General features: G+C 43.4%; 1 protein-coding gene across 2 annotated transcripts; it reads right to left on the reverse strand.

The window, feature by feature from the left end:
- Positions 1–1,957: 1,957 nt before the first annotated feature.
- EIF3L (eukaryotic translation initiation factor 3 subunit L) lies at positions 1,958–21,216 on the reverse strand. Of its 2 annotated transcripts, XM_061124581.1 has the most exons (13): positions 21,069–21,216; positions 18,873–18,921; positions 17,972–18,182; positions 16,671–16,750; positions 15,171–15,232; positions 13,969–14,038; positions 13,701–13,774; positions 11,708–11,879; positions 9,995–10,149; positions 9,109–9,279; positions 7,553–8,050; positions 3,052–3,132; positions 1,958–2,173 (listed from the first exon to the last, which is right to left on the reverse strand). In XM_061124581.1, exons 1-13 carry the CDS (start codon positions 21,099–21,101, stop codon positions 2,135–2,137), a joined length of 1,695 nt encoding a protein of 564 aa, XP_060980564.1. In that variant the 5' UTR covers positions 21,102–21,216; the 3' UTR covers positions 1,958–2,134. The 2 variants fall into 2 exon arrangements, with proteins under 2 accessions (XP_060980564.1, XP_060980565.1); XM_061124582.1 differs by lacking the exons at positions 16,671–16,750; positions 18,873–18,921; positions 21,069–21,216 and having other exon boundaries at positions 17,972–18,050.
- Positions 21,217–21,633: the final 417 nt, after the last annotated feature.

A 21,633-nucleotide genomic window follows, 5' to 3' on the forward strand; every position in this document is an offset into this window, starting at 1 on the left:
TCTCTCAACAGAGAGATGGCAGATACCCTCTCAACAGAGGGCAGGCAGATCTTAATTTTCAGAGAAGTCTACCAGCCCAGAGGTTGTACAGTAAATTAGTGACACAATTCAGACTTGAATCCAGGTGCCATGCCTTCAAAACAGTGGCTCTTCCATGTTCTCTAGCCACCTTATAACCAGAAAACTTAAAAGGAACCAGCCATGTACCAAGTGAGCCCAAAGCCTAGCTTCAAAATTCACAACCACCTTGTCGTTGGGTGGCAGGGAGGAGCTCCCAAGTTCCAGGAAATTGCTTTGGAGGGGATATATATAGACCCTGCAGATCTTGATGGTATAGCTACTGCTATTTAACCTCTTGCTACCAGTCTTTTTTTTTTTAAGGATAAGATGCTCTATAATTAATTTGTTGTTGGTGGTGCTGGGTCTTCGTTGCTGCACAGGCTTTTCTCTAGCTGCAGTGAGTAGGGGCTGTTCTCCAGTTGCAATGCAAGGGCTTCTCATTGTGGTGGCCTCTCGTTGCAGAGCACGAGCTCTAGGTTGCTCGGGCTTCAGTAGTTGTGGTTCCTGGGCTCTACAGCACAAGCTCAGTAGTTGTGGGGCAAGGCCTTAGTTGATCTGTGGCATGTGGGGTCTTCCTGGACCAGGGATCAAACCTGCGTCTCCTATATTGGCAGGCAGACTGTCACTGAGCCACCAGGTAAGCTCTTCTTGCTACCAGTCTTAGGGTAGGACTTTCTAAGATAAAAACACAAGTTTGGGAAATGAAAGACCAGTCTTCACTACCTACCATCTTTGACTTGGGCAAGCTACTTAATTAAGCCTCACTTTCCTTGGGTTTCCCTGGTGGCTCAGATGGTAAAGAATCTGCCTGCAGTGCAGGAGACCTGGGTTTGATCCCTGGGTTGGGAAGAGTCCCTGGAGGGCATGGCAACCCACCAGTATTCTTGCCTGAAGAATCCCCATGGACAGAGGAGCTTCATCAGTAAGTTCAGGATTCCACATCTCTGGAGTAAGATAATGCATAAATGGTGTGCAGACCATTCTGAGGGCTTACCCCTGAATACAAGATTTCTACAGATCCAGGAACACTTGATCTTTGTTGTGTAGGTTAGGTGAGCTACCTGAGACAACTTCAATGAAGTTTTCAATTATCATAGATCTACATGATCTGTGCTTTAACTGTTACAAAAGATAAGATTAGAAATAGGCTCTGATAATAGTGTGGGCTGCTAGGTTTTGAGGTGAAGATGCCATCTCAAAGAAGTCTCCAAAATGGTAGATCCCATATGGCCGTTTACAGGAGGGATGGGAAAGAATGTGAAAAGCAGACACAGATCTGTAGTGACTGGCTGTGACGTTCATTCTGGCAGACAAGCAGTAGTTTTAAACTCACTGAAGGTGGGAGAAGCTGTCCACTGCAGAAATTTATTTTTTTAACATAAGTTTTCCGTGTGAAGAATCACAAGACCTGAGCAGCATAAGACAGTAGAATTTGGAGCCATCTTATAGAAAAACCCAAGCATTTTGCTCAACCCAATATAACTGCATGACCTCGATGAAGTCACTTAACTCCCCAGGTCTGTTTCCTCTTTGACAAAATGGGGACCCTACTCCCAAACCCAAGCTGTCCAGTGTAGGCAGTGTACCTGGATTCCTCAGCAGAGTCTTGGCAGGATGTGTTCAGGAGTTCCTTCCAAGAACCCAGCACTTGCACAAATATGCATGCAAATTTTGGCAGGTCATTAATGCTCACAGGATTCCTTTGAGATGCAGATAAGATACTAAATAAGAAAATGTCCTGTATATTGTATAATGCTTTATGAATGCAGGAATTAAGTAATTCAATTTAAACATTAATAACTAATGCATCAGGACACATGTATCTCATAACACATGGGAAATTACATATAGTATTCTTGTCCACAGACGCTCCCCAACAAAAATAAGAAGACAAATCTGACTCGAAAGAAGATTCTTTATTAAGAACTATTTAAAACATATCAGTCCTTGATTCAAAAAACTTCAACTCAAGTGACTGGCCAATGGCTGAGCTGGGTAAAGGCTTCATGGTGGCAGAACACCACCTACAATGACATCAAAATAAGTTCCTGAGTAGTGTCAAGTGTGAATATACTCAGGGTCTCTGTCCCATCTTTTTCAGGGTTCGGTTAAGCTGGAAGAGAAAGAAAAGTCAAGTCAGATGATGGCTTTTTCACCAAACCTTTTCCTACGGTGTGCATGATAACCAGGCCACACTCCCGAGCCACCCCTCTGATGCAGACACGTCACAGGATCACTACTGACACAGCATCTACTATCAGAGTGTCAGGTCCCCTACCCGGCACTCTCATAGTGCCGCACAGGCCACGCAGCTTATGCTGTCTCCCCTTCACACTGGACACACACTGTATACTGCTCTAATACTTTTATAGACAGGAAAGGGCCTCGGGGTGGCTAGACTTGCCAGGCCTGTGTTACTGTCCTGCAGGAGGACTCCAGTAGCATGGCCCACAGCACAGCAGTGACCTCTGCTGGAGGCCTCAAAGCACCGGGAAGCTGAGGCTCTAGCTATGGGCACAAAGGGTGACCCACAAGGCCTCTCTGAGGGCAGGACGTGGAACGTACCACATATGTCAAAACAGAGCTTCAAGGTCTCTGCCTGCAGAGACTGGCCAGACCTGTCTAAGTTGAAGAGTAAATAACTGCCAGATGGGGAGGGACGAGTAAGAGCAGGCAGTGAATCCACCCATATTAGGAAATAACAGGGAGGGAGGCGAGAGCCGGCCACCCGCAGAGAGAGATCTTGGGAAGAGATGCTCCAAAGAAGGCTGACACAGCAACCCCTACAGGCCCAGCCCCACCCTCCAGACCCCAAGCAGCCAGCCTGTCTAGCTCAGAAACTTCAAAGGCCAATTTCAGGCTTTCTTGAAAATACAAATGAGAAAAAAAAAGAAAAAGGAAAATAGAAATGAGAAATAGAACACTTAAAAACTCCCCACTCCATTCCCAACTCCCATCCGCAGCCCCCACACCACTCTCCACACCTCTCACCTCTTCAAATTTGTGAATCTGCCGAATGAAGAAATCCCCATAGCGCCGGGCGACCTTGGTGTCTGCGATGTGGATCATGTCCTACGGGAAAAGCAGCCACAGAGGAGCAGTGAGGGGGAGTCACTGACGGACTCTGCAGACACCAGTGGTGCTAAGTGCCAGATAAACCCCTATCCATGGGGGAGCATTAACAGCTAGGAGCCGCTCTTTATACATGCTGATTTTTACTTTCTTCATGTTAACTCATTTATTTTCTGGTCTTTTTAAAGAACATGCATCTGTTGGCAATAGTAACATTTAAAACGTAGCATTTTATTCTCATATACTGTTTATAAGAGGCAAATTAGATTTTAAATGATTTTTTAGCTCAAAATATTTTGTTGAGCACTGTTTACTTGTAAATTCCTACATAATCTAGGTTAAGACCCAAGAACTTCCTGAATTTCTTTTTTCAAGACAAGAATGAGAGAGAAAAAAAAAAAAAAAAGAATTTGCTAACTCTGGGGAGAAGACAATCCAGATATGGTTGGGACTAGTTCAGCTGCTCACTAAAAGGAATGTAGCAGGTGACTGATACAGCCCAAGAGTGTCAGGCACTGGGAATAAATTCAAACAGAATTTTAGGTAGCTGATGCAATACCACAGGGGGTAGACGGTTTTGATTTTTAAAAACATGACTTGGGAACTAAGATCCAGCAAGCTGCATGGCAAAAAGCACAAACAAAAAACCCCCAAAATTTACCACCACCAACAAAAAACAAAACCCACACAACTTAAAACTTTCACTACTGACACGTTTCTACTTTGGGTGAGTCTGTTCATGGCAGGGATAGCCAAGTTCTGCTGAACACTAACCTTCCCAAAAGCCATGAAATCTAAAATGAGAGGATCTGGTTTAGCAAGGTAAGTTTCCAAAAGCAAACTACCCAAACTGTCCAAGCAATTCTAGAATTAGGTTCATAAACCCTAGAGAACAGGTTCACAAAAATTCACAGCAGTGTTACCCATAACAACCAAAATGTGAAAACAGCTGAACTGTCCACCAACTAACGAATGGATAAACAAAGTGTGGTGTGTCCAAAAAGTGAGATACTATTCAGCCATAAAAAGGAATAAAGCACTGATACCCACTACAACCTGCATGAAACTTGGAAAGATGCTCAATAAAAGCTAAAGACAAAAATCCACATATTTCATGATTCTAGTTTTCAGAATATATTAAGAACAGACCCATCCAGAGAGACAGAAAGCAAATTAACTGATCTGCCAGGGGCTGTGGGGCCAGGGGAACTGGGAATGCTGCTAATGGACAGGGATTCCTCTTTGGGATGACAGAAATATTGTGGAATTAGAGCAGAGATGGCTGCCCAACACAGTGAATATACTAATTAGTCATGGAATTTTACCCAGTAAAGTGAAGTTTGTTATTAATTTTAGCTTTAAAAACTGCTAGCAAAAAGTAGTATGTTTAGACCAACACACTTTCTTCCTCTTTTCACCCCTCAAGCCCCACCTCAGCTGTGCTAAGCTGATTTTCTGCCTTTTGTAAGGATGAGTATTGCAATATCCACAAAGGTGAGTGGGTCAAATGACACATTAGTTTTCTATGATTATTTTTTTAATCTGACAGTTTCAAAGTAAGTTCTTGGTTATTTTTGTTGGAACATGGGTCCAAGAGTTAAGTTTAAAAAGCAGTTGTTATATTCACAGATGGAGAGGGGTTATGGGAGGGATGGATGAGGAGTTTGGAATTAGCAGATGTAAACTATTACACCCAGGATGGATAAACAACAAGGTCCTCCTGGACAGCACAGGGAACTATATTCAACATTCTGCGATAAACCATAATGGAAAAGAACATGAAAAACAATATATACATGTGTGTAACTGAATCATCTGCTGTCCAGCACTGATTAACACAACATCACAATATTGGAAATCAACTATACTTAAATACACTTTTAAAATAGAATGTTTAAACAAAAAGCAGTCGTCAGCAATGGATACACACACATGTGCGGCCTAGTTCTCAGGAGGTGTCTGTCTGAGGGTTGTGCATTTCTAAGAGGTGCATATGTGTGTGTGTTGCAGACAAACATACTTTCTGAAAACAACCAAAAATGTAGGATATTTTTTTAAAAATTGCCTCATAGCAGCAAAGAGCTGACAAGAGAATGAAGAATCATTTAAGAGAAAACAAACTGTTCCGCGAGCAAAACACAGAAGCCCCTTCTGCACTGAGGGCATTTGCTAATCCTAGAAAACCTGGGCAGAAGGCCAGTCTAACAGAAGACCATCCGTGTAACGCTGAGATCCTAAAGAGCTGCATCCTCAGCTACAAGTGATCCAGAAGTGAACTGCCATCCCACTCCTGACACCAGCAAACCCTGCCACGGGGGGGGGGGAAGAAGCATCAAAGAGACTCCTCTCTGAGACATACGCTTCTGACAGTCTACCGCCTGGCCTCGTCACCCAGCTGGTCCCAGGAACCTCAGTCTAGTGAGTTCAGTCTATGGCGGTCCCAGACCAAGAATATTCCCAAGCACCTTGTGAAGGCAAAAACGAATTCCCTTCACAGGAACAGATGTTCATCCTTTGCTTCAAAGAAATACCAACAAATATTTTTTCAAGGACAATGAACCATTATGTAGTTAAAAAAAAAAAAAAAAAAAAAGTACGTATGGAAACACTGCACCATTATTATTATTTTCTTTTTAAAAGAGAAAGCTAGAAACAGAGCTGGAAGAGATAGATGAATAGGTACAGAATGTTTTTAATCAAAAGTATCCAGAATAGAGGAGACAAAAAGATGAAGAAAGGTTTAAGAGACATGAAGGATAGAGATCTAACATAGATTAAAGAATTCCAGAAGGAGAATAGAACAGAAACAATACCTAAGACTTACTGGCTAAGAATATTCCAGAAGAGATGAAAGATACTGATCCACTAATTTTTAAAAGATTCTTTAAGTCTTTATCAGGGTTCCAAACATGTCTGAATACGTTTCCTTGGGAGTTCCCTAGAGGCCTAGTCGTTAGGATTCTGGGTTTTCACTGTCATGACCAGGTTCAACCCCTGGCTGGAGAACTGAGATACTACGAGCCCAAAAAGAAAAGAGGAGGGAAAAAATGTTTCTTCATTTTTGAGTATTACGTACATGGTGCAAACAAACAGGGGGAAGGTGATATTTCCTGCAAAGAACAATCTGAGAAGTTCAGCATATTTTAAGTCTGGAAAAACTTACGAAAACAAAACAACTTAGGGAAAAAAAACTCACAAGTACATTAAAATGTTCAACTTGAAGGTAATAACAGGAAGGGACTACCCTGGTGTCCAGTGGTTAAGAATGTGCCTTGCAGTGCCGGGCACACAGGTTTGATTCCTGGTCTGGGAACCAAGATCCCACAGCCTGCAGAGTAGCTGGGCCCACACACCTCAACTACTGAGCCTGTGAGCTCCAGAGCGCCCCATAGCACAGCTACAAAGACGCCCACGAGCCACAGCAAAAGATCCTGCATGACGCAGGGAAGGTTCTCCAGTCTGCAACTAAGACCTGCCGTAGCCAAATAAATGAATAAATATTAAAAAACAAACACTAACAATGTTCCTCGCCTTTCTCACAAAGTATATTGCTTGTGTATCTTCCCAGAAATGACTCTCTGCACACTCAAGCATATATATCATAAAAAAAAAAAAAAAAACTTAAATGGACGATTGACAGCCACTCTATAAAATCACATGTGTACCGTTCAACTGCCAAAACCATCCAAACGTCTACCAGAAGAATGGAAACACTGCAGTCAATAATTGCAGTAGATGTCAGACCATCACAGAATAAACATGACTAAACTACTGCTACATATGACAATGCTGGATGGTGATTTCTCTCAAATATAGTCGAGCCAAAGAAGTCAGACAGAAAAGAGCACATCCTGCCTAATTCCCTAAAAAGAAGTTCAAAACCAGGTAGCAACGATCTAGGGTGGTACCAGTCAGGACAACGGCTTCCCATCCGGTAAGGTACGTCCAGCAGTCTACACAGCACCACTCCCCCTTCTTCTCCCACCACAGCCTCCCCTCTGGCCCCTCCAACCACACCGCAGCTATCTGGCCTCACTCTGGCCTCAGGGCTTTTGCTCTAATTGCTCACTCTGCCTGGAATGCTCTTCCTCCAGGTATCTGCTCGCTAATTTCTGCCCCTCCTTCAAGTCTCAGCTGCAAGTTCACTTTCCCAACAAAGTCTATCCTGATCATCTTATTTAATACTGCAACCTGTGTCTTCTACTACCACCAACCTGACTTACTCCATAACAAGTGGCAACGTCTAAACTATTACATGGTTTGCTTAATGATAATGTTTACCATCTACTTTTTGAACACTAGAATACCAGCACAAGGGCAGAAATCTTTGTTGATTTTGTTCAATGATATGTCCCCAATGAACAGAACAGTGAGCATCCTAAGACCCTAGCCTGGCGGGGTGGCAGGGGGCCAGCCGTACCTTATCAATGTAGAAGTCAACCTCGGAGGCTGACTGAAACTCTCCATCTAGGGCGGAGATGCCACTGGTCCACACCAGGTTCTTCATCTTGTGTTTGAAGACAAGCAGCTGGATTCGGAACTCCTGCTCGGTGAGGTCCAGGAAGCCGGCCAGCTTGGCCACGGGCATGGTGGTGTACAGCTTGAGGAAGCTGCGGATGGTGGAGAGCTGGGCTTGCTGCTGCACCTCGTCAGAGAACACCTTCAGCTGCTGCAGGAAGGGCTCCTTGTGGTAATTGGGGTGCACGTTGTCATAGTTGGGCACCACCGGCGACAGGAACTTGGGGCAGGAGTAGCTGAAAAGCTCCTCGTAGACCTGCGGGTCGCCTTTCTGCATGCGCAGCATCTTGTCCCCGTACTTCTCGCGCAGCTGGAGGTGAATGCTCTCGTCGATACGCATGGGGTACATGGTGAGGGCGATGGCCAGCAGCGCGTGCATCTGCTCATTCTGCTTGTTGATCTGGGGGTGGGGGGAGAGACTGCTGCAGGGTCCCATGAGAAGGACCCTGTATCCTCCCAAACACTCTCTGTTCAGACCTCCTGACTTCTCCCTCTGTCTTACACCCAGCAGCTAAGTTTCCCAATGTCTCTCCCAATCCTCCCTCTAGCTCCACCAAACTTCCCGCCTAGTTCCAGGTCCTCCCTGTCTCCTGGATTTTTCACTGGTACCCCTGTCTCTGTCTCACAGTCCACCCTGTGTACCGCTGGCAGGGCAATCCTCCTACACCAATTATGATCAAGCCACCTATAAATCTGTTTTGGAAAAATATTTTAGTTGTTTCTTATAATATCTAGAAATCTTTGATGGTACTTAACGCCTGTAGGCTGACTAGTAAAGGGTATCGCAAAATCTAACATCCCAGTCTGATTATTCTTCTGCCTTTCAGTCCAACTGGTTTACTGTGCTGCTACATGATCATACTTCCAAGTCTCTACACCTCTGCTTTATTTAGAAACCTCCCCCCAATTCTGGATTCCCAGGTAGCTCAGCGTCAAGAATCTGCCTGCCGACGTGGGTTTGATCCCTGGATCAGGAAGATCCTCTGGAGAAGGAAATGGAAACTCACTCCAGTACTCTTGCCTGGAAAATCCCAGACAGAGGAGCCTGGCAGGCTACAGTCCATGGGGTCTCAAATCGGCCATAACTGAGTGACTGAGTACACATGCCTGTGTTTCAATCACTCACATCATCATTCCAATTCTAGGCATGTTTTGGATCCACTGTCCTCCAGGCAAACTACTTGAGTGCAGTACCCATATCTAACTGATCTTAAGTACCCACAGCCCAGTGAACACCCTACATACTGCTGGAGGATAAAAGTAAAAGAAAAGATACTACTGTCCTGATCATCAAGGTGTTAATGATCCAAAGTAATGTGTATAACAAAATAAATTCAGAATAGGCTAGCCATTAAGAAATCATCCTATTGAAAAAGCAGGCAAAATAGCAAAATTTTGGAAGGTGTTTACCCAAAAACTGTTGGCACCAGCGTGTCAGCTGGTCAGAGGCCTCCTTACCATCTCATATTTGTACGTGGTCCTCTGGAACATGCTCTTGGTCCTCTGGATGTAGAGGAGGATGTTGGCAAAGACCCGGATGGCATCCTGGTAGCGACGCATCATCAAATATGCAAAACCGACATAATAGTATGTGGTAACCTGGCACTCGGGCACACGGGAATACATGCTCTGTGGAAGGAGGCAGAAGCAGCATCCGTGAGTCTTAAGACCAATTCATCCCAGCTAGGGTGTGAAAATAGGCAGGGCCTAGTGTCAGCCAAAGCAGAAGCACCAAGAGATCCCTGCAGAGGCCCTGAACTACCCAGAGGAAGCCCTGGCTCTGGAGTTGGAGGCTCCGAGTAGACTGTACCACTAACTGATTATGTGACCTGAAGACTCCATTTTCTTGGCTGTAAGAGAAAAAGACTGGACCAGGTAACCCTAAAATTTCTTTCAACTCTAAAATCCTCTACACCTCACTTTTACATTCTTTCTTGCTTTTCCAAATAAGCCCTATAAAGGAACAGACAGATAAGATACACACATCAAACAAAAAAGGTATCATGTTTCTATGGTGAGGCAAACAACCACTGCTAACATACCACCTCAGAAATTTTTAAGTATTTTGTTAATTCTTTGGTGAAAGCTGAAAGGTAAAAATCTGCCTAATCATTCTGGTTTGAAAATAGTATCAATAGGAGTGGTGAATATCTGAGGCGTTATTAAGCATCAAAGAGAAACCACCCTGTCCAGATTCAGGTTTTCCCTGCAGTAGTTTTCCCAATTCTTGTCTCAATGTTCCCTGGGGAGGATTCCTCATTTTTTTCTCCTTGAAATCTGTCCTAATAGATCAGAGCTTCTCGTAAGGCCCTGCGAATGTGGGCCTGAGGAAACAGGGAATTACCTTCTTGTTCAGTTCGATGTTCTCTAGCACCTTGATGGCCTGGTAGTAATCCCCCAACAGGGAGTGCAGTCGCAGAAGGCCCACCAGGCTGAAGTAGCCGAGCATCTTGTAGAGGGAGTGCCGTCCGTACTCCCCAGCCACACTCTCTGGGTCACCTGAGAGACAGACAGACAGTGTACACTTCAGGAGAGGCTGGGAACAAGGGCAGGCCTGAACCTTGAATGTCACTCAGTAAACTCTTAACCTACTGCCAGTCTCTAAAGCTTTCTGCAAAAGGAAATAACTCTGCCTTTGAAGGAATAGGAAGAAGCATGCCTGCCTTATGCTAATCTTATATTCACCAGTTAAGTCAACTGGTGCTGGGGGGGTGGTGGTACCAGTCCCCTCACACACCTGAGAACACAAAAGGACCCCTCTCATCAATAAGAGCTCCTCACTGAGGCCCTTCCTTTCAGGATGTCCATGAGCTCAAAGCTATCTTCCTAATAACACCAAGATACCACGTGCCTTTCTCACTGAGTTGGCATTTGCATCAATGGTACAAAAACAATGTGCGTAAAACTACGGACAACTTAGCATCAATCAGACAGCAGCACCGGACTCTATTGTCATCACGGCATTCTTTACCACCACTCACCTTCAGTGAAAGAACCAGCCACTCTTTTTCACAAAACCCCAATGTTACTTAAAGGAATAACTGATATACAAACTATGACTATTCAGACATGGGTATTTAGCAGACATTTTCTCAAAAATGAGTGCAGCGAACTTGTTAAGACTCCAGTGTCTGTTAAGTATCAATGAACTTACTTATCAACTTTTAAGTAAAAATTAGAATTTCATAAAACTTCTATCTGGTACTATGAACAACAGCTTCCCAAAGTAAGGACTTATCTGATGAGGTTGATGGTCAAAGTAACAGATGTGGTTTCAAAAAACTGTATAATAAAATGTGTCAACTTTCAGAAAATCTTGCTAGCTCATTTTACAAAATCACACACAGATAAAAAAATTCACTCAGGCTGCAGGAGAGACTAGTAAACCTTAACATAACAAAGTACAAGTTTACTGATAAGGTTTCAGATTCCACACTGCAACTAACCTATAGAAACTACCATGGTCAAAAAAAAAAAAAAAGAAAGAAAGAAACTACCATGGTCAAGTTCTGCTGTAGAATCAGAGAAGAGCTGGGCTATGCGAAAAGGCTGTTAAAAGTTTCTCTTCCCTGTCCCAATTAAATCTCTGTGTGAGGCCAGATTCCCCTCAGATACATCACCCAGAGCAGCGTCTTGCCACAAACTGAGGGAAGAGGCAGAAGATTCCTCCAGCGCTCTTCCACAGAGCCACACTTAAAGAGGTTTGCAAAACCACCGCTCTTCTCACTGGAACAAAATGCTTATAGAGATAAACTTTAGGATTCTTAATCTTTTAGAGTGTCAAGTGGTCCTCACACCAAAATGTTTGAGAAGTGCTTATCTCAACAAAGGCCCTGGAGAGGCAGCCGAAATGTTTACAAACACAGCTCTTAGGAAGTACTGGCTCATTCTGTCAGCCAACAGACGGCCAAGCCCAGCAGCCTCCAAATCAGCACTCAGCTCCTACTCACCCCCAGACACCAGAGGAGCAGCCCATCACCCGAGAGACGCGGCTCCTTAGCACTACCCACGGCCACTATGCCTGAGAACCAGATGGCGGGCAGCACTCAGCCCTCACCTCCGCTCGTGTACACCTCCAGCTGCCGGTTGATGTTGGACTTGTCCACGAGGGAGTGAAGGACATTGAGGACACTGTGAACATTCCAGATTTTGGGATTGGAGCGAAGGAAGTCGATCTCTTCCTCTGACTTCTTGGCGGTCTTACAGCGGTACTGACTAAACGACTGAAACTGTTGAGGAGGAAGGGAAAGATGCAGCAGGGGCATAAAACCCAAAGGGACAGCGCAAGCGCACAATGCTACCGCTGTGGCTTCTGCCACGGCAATCTGCGTGCTCACTACTGGTTCTCTGAAAGCCAGCTTTGATTAAGCTGTGAATTCTGTTCATTACTATAGACTTATTCCACAGCGAAGTAACTATCTCTAAAATGACAAGTAGTCTGTGGGAAAAAGAAAACATTCAATTTGGAGTCAAACACAGCCTAAAGTTACTTAATGTCTCTGGGCAGCACAGTGCTGCCGCTAGAACCTGGTTTCCAAACACAGGTTCCAGTGACCTAGAAGCTAAGTTCTAGATGACCTAAGATCACTCTTCAACTGTAAAATATCATCTTCCTCTAAGAAGCAGGAGAAAATGTTTCCAAATTTACAATAAACAAAGAATAGTATCCAGAATGTAGAAGGAATTCTCATTAAGCCAAAAAGAGGAAGATCATCCAACAGAAAAACAGGCAAAGAATACTGATAATTACTTTGAACAGGACTGGACTGGTCAATTAGTAGAGAAAATGCTCAATCTTTTCAGAGAAACGTAAATTAAAATGATTACCATTCCTTTCCTATCAAATTGACAAAAATTAGACCAATAACATCCAATACAGAAAACCTGCTCTTGAATGCTGATAGTAGTAGTATAATTTGACACAGCCCTTTGAGAGAGCAGTAATTACTATTTTTTTAAATTTGAAGTGACAAAAATGTTTTATATCTTGATTGTGGTTGTGTATATATTTGTCAGATCTCAACTATACTCTTAAAATTGGTATATTTTATTGCGTGCAATTTATGACTCTATAAACCTGATTTAAAACAATTTAAGAAGCAAATATCCTTTGGCCGACAACTCTACTTCCAGTCATCTCCAGAAACAGACTTATGTGTAACACATAGACTAGAAGAGTGGTATCATCATGTGGATGGTACAAAAGAACAGGGCAGGTCTTTATACGCTGATTTTCTTTGCAGATACTAATTGATATCTCTGCAAAGGCAAGGCAGGAAGACACTTTCACTTTATCTGTAGTTAAAAAACTCAGTAATAACAAATTCATGTTATTACTATATCAATACAAATAAATGAAAGCAGTGGGGAATAAAGAGAAAAATAAACACTTCCTTTTAAATTTTTTTTAAAGAAAAAAGGAACAACAACAATAAAAAAAATTTTTTTAAACAATAAAGAGTGGTGGGGAGGAGCTACTCACCCCATAAGGTATATAGCTGGCATTTCTTAAGTGGCTTATAGCACTCTCACGTCTCACAAAGACTGGCTGGAGGAATCACACCTAGCCCATAGTGGGAGTCTTTGTTAGAAGTGAGAGCACTTAAACCTATTAACAGAGCACCAGTTAAGCCCAGGGAATTAGGATTATCTTTAGTCAGATAAAGAACCTTAGCACAGACTCTGACCTGCTGTGAGTCAACAGGATGGCCAACCTTCTAAAATTATGCCAAGTAACAAGCCACGGACAAGTTCAGAATGGAGCTCTCAGACTTCACTGAATTCTTCAGAAAACCACGACATGGAGTTCAATGTGACAGGGTTATTTCTCACTATACTGGGATGGTTTTATATTATGTACCTTTTTCTCTGTGTGTGTGTGTAGCAGAGTTTTATTAAAATGTAAAAGGACGAAAAAACCTTCTGACACAGACATCAGAAGGGGGATGGAGAATGCTCTCTATCTTTTTAATAACATGAATGGTTAACAGCTATTCCTTGTTTGGACCAGTTATTGAATATTTCAAATTAAGCCAAAGCTGACCAGCTACCTGGTAGATGAACTCATCGATGATGTCCCAGAGCCACTGGTTGGGGAGTTCAAGGGGAGCAGGACCATCCGCATCTGTGCAGAAGACCACAGAAAAGTCAGACTAAAGTCAATGACTACGCCCATTCAGCAAGGCTGCAGAACACAATTTCTAATTTCTCTCTTAAAAGGACCCTGAATCTCAAGACTTCCGCTCTTCCCACCTGCATGTTAAAATCCTGTTAAAAAGAGATGAAGACAAATAGGTCTCATCATAACCTCAGACTCACTAAGAATGTAGTTGAAGAGATTGCAATAGTTGTAATATGATTCAAACCTCTGCTCCAAGGAGGGTCCCCCCTGTAAAGAAAGCAGAAGACAGGAGGACACATTTAACCTAACGCACTCTACTCATGACCTGCCATTGACAGCAGAGAACAAATACAGCTGACCTTTGAAAACATGCGGGTCAGGGGTGCCAACCCTCCGGTCAAAAATCTATGTATAACGCACAGTCAACCCTCCATACACGTGGTTTTTCTGTATCTGCAGACTCAACTCTGTAGTATATTTACTGAAAATATCTGCATGTAAGTGGACCCACATAGTTCCAACTTGTGTTGTTCAGGGGTCAAACATACATGAGAACTGATGTCTGCTCTCCCCTTCTTAGCACGTAAAGAGCACTCCAGTGACAGGGAAGACAGTAAGTGCTACAGCAGTCCAAAGCGATCCTGAGCATCTGACCCTAAGGGGTCAAATTTTATGCCAAAAATCTTAACTGACTTTTAGAGAGCAGGCATGCACATCTGGCAAAGCAGAGGAGCAAAGGGAAGGTGTTTCAGGAAAAACAAGACTAACAGAGGCAAAGAGATAAAACTGTGTATGGTGCTTGAGGGTTGGGGAGTAAGGCAGACAATGCTATATTGGGCTTCAATAGGCCAGAAATGCAGAGGTCTTTTAGGGCCAAACAAGAATTAAGCCAGGGGTTCAGCAAATCCACCATCACCTGTTTCGGTAAATAAAAAGCTCAACTGAAACACAGCCACGTGTACTCACTGTCCATGGCTGCTACACAGGTGAACAGACTCTGAAAGAGGCCCAGAACACTTACTACCTGGCTCTGTACATAGAAGGCTGCTAAGCCCTGAACTAGACTTCATCTGCTGGTAAATGAGTACCACTAAAGATGTCTGAGCTGGGGAACAACATGATGAACGGTGTATTTTTGATGGACTAGAAAGAACACTACCTTGGAGTCTTAGTCCCACAGCTTACTAACCATGGGGTCTGACAAGGTATTTAATCTCTGAAAAATGAGATTATGAAGGTAAAGTGCCTAATACAGTAAATACTCTTTCACTGAAACTACTACCTGCCCGAGCCCAGTCAAGGAGAACTATTAGAGGTGGAGAAATTAAACGAGCAATTGTGTTCCAGGGACAAAAATGGCATAGAGTTAAAAAACTGCCAGCAACATTTAGATACTCACACTGACTTTGGCATATATGTGCCTGTAGTATAATTCTTTGTACAAAATCAGGAAGACAGCATCTGAAAGAGATGGCAGAGGGGTGCTTTAGGAATCCACTGAACAACTAGTCAGTTTTAGCCCCTGGTGGGAGGTAACAGGGTAAATGTGATTTCAGAGATTAAACAACATCAAACTTCTAACACTCACACTCCCAGAATACATGCGACAAGAAAATTCATTTCCCATTTTATTTCATCTTAACCTCATTCAGGCCCATATCCCTTCACCGTTTAGCTATTGCTGCCATCCTGTTGCTTAACCAGGACATAATAATGGCTCCAAGGAAGATAACATGACATTTAACTATTGAAATTGCACGTGCAAGGGGATCTTTGACTTAGACATCCTATTTTAAGGAATTTATCCTATTGATATGATGCAATCATGAAAAAGATAGATGTGGGGAAGCTCTTCAGATACTGATGCTGTGTAGAGTTCACATATAGGTCTGAGACTATTATCCTTAGGTCTGCTAGTAAAGCTGCTCCTTGACTGGCATCTGAAGGTTTCAGAAGGGTTCCCACCAACCCGATAGGGGATGGTCTGATGTCCTTAAACTGTCTGTACAAACAACATGTTTTACACTGAATACCTGCTTTACTTTTGGGAGTCTGGAATTTCGGTACATGTTGAGTCTGTAATGAGCTGCTATGGTAGACAACTTGTCACACATCGTGTCAAAACTCCTTGCTCAAGAAATGAAGTACAATCCATGTGACTCCACTAGAGAGGACTGTTAGAATCTCAAACTGAGGTTCTCTCAAATTGATACTCAAATACAACACAATCTCTATCAAAATCCAAGCTGATCCTAAAATTGACAAGCTGATCCTAAAATTAATATGGAAATTCAAGGGACACAGAAGACCCAAAGCAATTTTGAAAAACAACAAAGTTGGAGGACTTATACTTCCCAATTTCAAAACTGTCCAAAGCTACAATCGTTAAGACTGTGGCTGGTATAGGCATAAAAGATCAATAGAGTCAAGTTGAGAGTCCAGAAATAAACCTCTACATTTATATGATTACCAATTTCCAAAAAGGGTGTCAAGACAATTCAATAAAAAAAGGTCTTTCCAATAACTGGTACTGGAAAAAACTGGGTATCCACATGCAAAAGAATGAGGTTGGCTCTTCCTCCTTTACACTATATGTAAAAGACTTCATCAGAAGGTGAAATGTGAGGAGGTCAGAAAGCCCACTCTGGAGCAACTGTAATTACCCCAAAAATTACACAGGGAAAAGGAAATCAGTCAAGACAAAAAATCTCACTTTCAGCATTCACCACATATGAAAAATCTGTCCCCTTTTCATTTATTCAGCTTTCATTCAACAAGTTACATCTACTATGCACCAAACCCTGGGGAAATAAAATGAAGAACAAAACAGACACAGACCATTCTGAGCTTTCTAATGATTTCCAGTCATAGGATCCCATCCAGCACCCAGGACACCTACCGTTGCCAACCTGCGGAGCAATGGTTTCAGCCTCAGGCCAAGGTGTATTCTTGAAGAATCTTTCAGTCAACTTGGTCCAGCTGAAAACCAAACAGAAATACTCTGTAAGTCCAAAACAGGAAGTATCTGCACAGGAAGGATCTATTTTAGGGATCTGTCACATTTTATAGATAAGTACCCAAGCTCAGTAAAGCGAAGAAGTCACAGAACCACAGCCAGGGCCAGAGCCTCCAACTCTGTGACTTTCCTCAACCCAACTCTGCACCCCAACCTCTCTTAATACAGTGAAACATTTCTTTTACATCAATTAGGCAACCACCAAGTTCTTCAAGATCATCTCCTGCCCCTGTGTCATCAACTCTGGAGTTCTATTTCATTGCTTACTGTTTCCTGACTTGAGAACTTTTCAGACACCCCCACACACCTCCCTTAGTTTCCCCCCTTTCCACTTCCAAGAGTGCTCTTCTTCTCCAAACATGGCAGCAACACTGTCTCTTTGTTGCAGTTTGATGCCACAACAGCCCTAGAGGATCCAACCCAAACAATGCTGCCCAAGATGCTTCATGACCCTATTTCCTCCTGAAGTCTTTTCTGACTATCCAGCTCTGACTGACCTGTCTCACTTCTAAAGCCCATTACTCAAGGGCAGTCCCCCCAAAACTAGGATACAATCAGGAAATCCCTGGTGGGCCAGTGGTTATGACTCATCACTTTCACTGTTGTGGCCTGGGTTTGATCCCTGGTCAGGGAACTAAGATCCCATAAGTCACATGGCATTGAACAAGGTGGGGGTGGGAACTAAGACAAAAAAAACCCAGAAGCAACCACTCAAGAGCTCAGTTCACCCTATTATGCACTGAGAAGTTGGACAGCACAATTTAGAAATTAGGCTCTGGTGACAGACTGTGCAGGTTCAAAACTCAGAACATCCACTATGTGACTTATTCCTTCTGTGCTGTGTTTTCTCACCTATAAAATGAGGAAAACAATGGTACCTACTTCACAAGGTTACTGTGAAGAGTACATGAGTAAATACAAGAAAAGCACTCATGACACTAATTTATATTGATCATATATGCAATTACTATTATAATTATTAACACTGATGGTATTATTTTAGGCCTATTACAAGTTCTGGTATAGAGTCCAACAAAGTAATGTCTATAGCCCCCAAAGAATCACAGAAAACTCTGGGGCACTCTCAGTAACTTACAGAGTAATGAGTAAATATCATCCCCTTTACAGACTGCATTACTCAGCCAGTCTCCTAATAGGAGATCATTTCAGCCAATGGCCCATACCTGTTCTCATAAATGTCCTGAATCTCATACACTTTCTGGTCAATGACATCGCTGGAGACACGACTGGCTTGTAGCTCATACACCTTCTGGTCAATTAAGTCTGAGACAGTTTTGTGGAAGTACTGGATGAAGTTTTTGATCACTTCAGGGATCACTTGATAGGTCTGCTGTTCATACTGACGTTCATAAGCCAGATCCTGCTTTGGATCTCCTAGAGATTGGATATGATAAACACTTCAAATCCAAATGTATAACATAACAAAAAAGGAAGGCCACTCTTAAAACTAAACTCACATCTATAAAACTAGGTCTAATTCTTTTTAAACACTCTCCAAGTCACTCCCAATCCCCAGTGGCCTCTTTCTTCACATTTTCCACTACTCATTTTATTTATTAAAGTAATTTATTTGCTTATTGATTCTCCCACAAGAATCTAAAGTCTATGACAGCAAGAACCCTATCTGTCTTGTACCCAGGTCTACCCTCAGAACTTGGGACAGTTATTGGGAAGGGAGTGGAGACTGTGGTTAAGAGAGAGTAAGTAGTAGGCACTTAGTATTTTTTAAATAAATAACCAACTGCCATTCTCTATCAATATAACATGGTGCAAGCAACTAAACTTTTAATTTATCACAACAAGATTTTGTTCTTCAGGTAATAGTTTAAACAAGGAAAACCACAGCCAGGACAACCATCCTTCCTTTGTGAGACTTTGATGTGGACCATGAAAAAAGCCTGGTTTAATAGGCTCTGTACCACCCTTTGGCGGAGAGCTAATAACTGACTCCAAACCTGGATCATCAACACCTAGTTTTAAACAGGTGCCCTCAGGGCAGCTGTGAGACATTCAAAAAGGTGCCAATCCTCAGAAGCACCCAGCTAGCCAAACCCATAGACTCACCTGTGTGCATATCATAGTCGCCAGGATAAGCATAGGGATCGTAAGCCGCCTATTAACAAAAGAGACACAGAGAAACAGTCACCAGTATGTGAATCCAACATGCTCAATCTAGGTTCCTAAAGACACAAAGACGAGTAAGACAGAAGCAGAAAATATTAAGAAGAGGTGGCAACAATACACAGAAGAATTATACAAAAAAGATCTTCAAGACCCAGATAACCACGATGGTGTGATCACCCACCTAGAGCCAGACATCCTGGAATGCAAAGTCAAGTGGGCCTTAAGAAGCATCACTATGAACAGAGCTAGTGGAGGTGATGGAACTCCAGTTGAACTATTTCAGATCCTAAAAGATGATGCTGTGAAAGTGCTGCACTCAATATGCCAGAAAATTTGGAAAACTCAGCAGTGGCCACAGGACTGGAAAAGGTCAGTCTTCACTCCAATCCCAAAGAAAGGCAATGCCAAAGAATGCTCAAACTACCACAGAACTGCAGTCTTCTCACACTCTAGCAAAGTAATGATCAAAATTCTCCAAGCCAGGCTTTAACAGTACGTGAACCATGAACTTCCAGATGTACAAACTAGATTTAGAAAAGGCAGAGGAACCAGAGATCAAATTGCCAACATCCACTGGATCATCAAAAAAGCAAGAGAATTCCAGAAAAACATCTACTGCTTTATTGACTACGCCAAAGCCTTTGACTCTGTGGATCACAACAAACTGTGGAAAATTCTGAAAGAGATGGGAATACCAGACCACCTTACCTGCCTCCTAAGAAATCTGTATGCAGGTCAAGAAGCAACAGTTAAAACTGAACATGGAACAACAGACTGGTTTCAAATTGGGAAAGGAGTAGTCAAGGCTGTATATTGTCACCCTGCTTATTTAACTTATATGCAGAGTACATCATGTTAAATGCCAGGCTGGATGAGGCACAAGCTGGAATCAAGATTGCCGGGAGAAATATCAATAACCTCAGATATGCAGATGACACCACCCTTATGGCAGAAAGTGAAGAACCAAAGAGCCTCTTGATGAAAGAGGAGAATGGAAAAAGCTGGCTTCAAACTCAACATTCAGAAAACAAAGATCATGGCCTCTAGTCCTATCACTTCATGGCAAATAGTGAAACAATGGAAACTGTGAGAGACTTTTATTTTTTTTGAGCTCCAAAATCATTGCAGATGGTGACTGCAGCCATGAAATTAAAAGACACCTTCTTCTTGGAAGAAAAGTTATGACCAACCTAGACAACATATTAAAAAGCAGAGACATTACTTTGCCAACAAAGGTCCATCTAGTTAAAGCTATGGTTTTTCCAGTAGTCATGTGTGGATATGAGTGTTGGACTATAAAGAAAGCTGAGCCCAGAACTGATGATTTCAAACTGTGGTGTTGGAGAAGACTCTTGAGAGTGCCTTGGACTTCAAGATCAAACCAGTCTATCCTAAAGGCAATCAGTCCTGAAAATTCACAGGAAGGACTGACGCTGAAGCTGAAACTCCAATAATTTGGCCACCTGATGTGAAAAACTGACTCATTGGAAAAGATCCGGATGCTGGGAAAGATTGAAGACAGGAGAACGGGACGACGGAGGATGAGACGGTTGGATGGCATCACGGACTCGACGGACATGAGTTTGAGCAAGCTCCGGGAGCTGGTGATGGACAAGGAGGCCTGGAGTGCTGCAATCCACGGGGTCGCAGAGTCGGACGCGACTGAGCGACTGACCTGAACTGAAAAAACCCAAAGACAAAAAGACACAGTCCCTGCTTTTGAGCGACTTATGCGCCTGTGAGAAAAGGGAGAATAAATAGACAATGACAATACCTCGTTACGGCCGCAATAAGAGCAAAGCACAAGAGGCTGTGGGAATCAGCGGGGTTTGATGGAACTGAGCCCAAATCATAAGAAGTCAGAGCTCAGTTACAGAAACAGAGAACCCTTTAAATCCAGCCTCGGCCCCCGGGCTTGAAAAGGAGAGGACGAGGGGACCGGACACACGAGGTGGGCGGGCCGAGACCCGGCTGATCTGGAGTCCGGAGCTGTGCGTGGCAGCAGCATGAGTACGGGCACGCGGCGAGCCTGGCGCGGGCTCCCAGAGAGGCGCGGACACCACTTTCCCTTAGGGATCAGTGTCCCAAAAGCCCTACCCCTGTGGCGGAGACCGGCACACGTCAAGGACAAGTTACCTCAGACTCGTAATCATCAGCAGGATACGACATGGCTACGGCGGCCGCGAACCCAGCCTGGAGAGAGCGGAAAAAGGAGGCCTCGCCTCCGTCTGGGCGCCGGAAATCCAACCTCCCAAGAGGCTGCCGGGAAACCGGAAGCTTTTCTGGGGCCGCCGGCAAGCTGAGGTAGCCATGTTGGGAAGGGCGCAAGTAAACACCATTAATCTTCCTTCTTCAAATAGAGGCTCTACAAGGAAGGCGATTCTACAGTACTTGCAAAATTTTATAAATAATAACGTTAAGTAGTTTAGGGTAATAAAGAATGGGCAAGGTAAAAGAAACCAGAAGTAATCCCCCTCAAAGGATGGTTGACAGCTTCCTCGGCCGTCGTCTCGCGAGATGGGTCATTTGGCTATGGGGGGGCCTGAATGTGGATTTAGGTGCTAGAAGTTTGCCTGAGGCGAAAAAACGGTCTCCAAATGTTCTGCTCTCCAAAGTCTAAACTTATCGAGTGTAAAAATGGAAGTTTAGTCCAATGCAGTGCGAAGGTATTGAGCAAAGGCGCCCCCCACCCCCCGCCAAC

Source organism: Dama dama, chromosome 22 (genome assembly GCF_033118175.1).
Source record: "Dama dama isolate Ldn47 chromosome 22, ASM3311817v1, whole genome shotgun sequence".
NCBI lineage: Eukaryota > Metazoa > Chordata > Mammalia > Artiodactyla > Cervidae > Dama > Dama dama.

Bases quoted from the DNA above. Each gene is read 5' to 3' on its own strand.
- EIF3L (XM_061124581.1), bottom strand. From the start codon at position 21,101: ATGTCGTATCCTGCTGATGATTACGAGTCTGAG. The intron at 18,922-21,068 runs GTAACTTGTCCT...TTTTGTTAATAG, and splicing joins CTGATGATTACGAGTCTGAG to GCGGCTTACGATCCCTATGC. The intron at 16,751-17,971 runs GTATGGGCCATT...TTTGGTTTTCAG, and splicing joins CAGGACATTTATGAGAACAG to CTGGACCAAGTTGACTGAAA.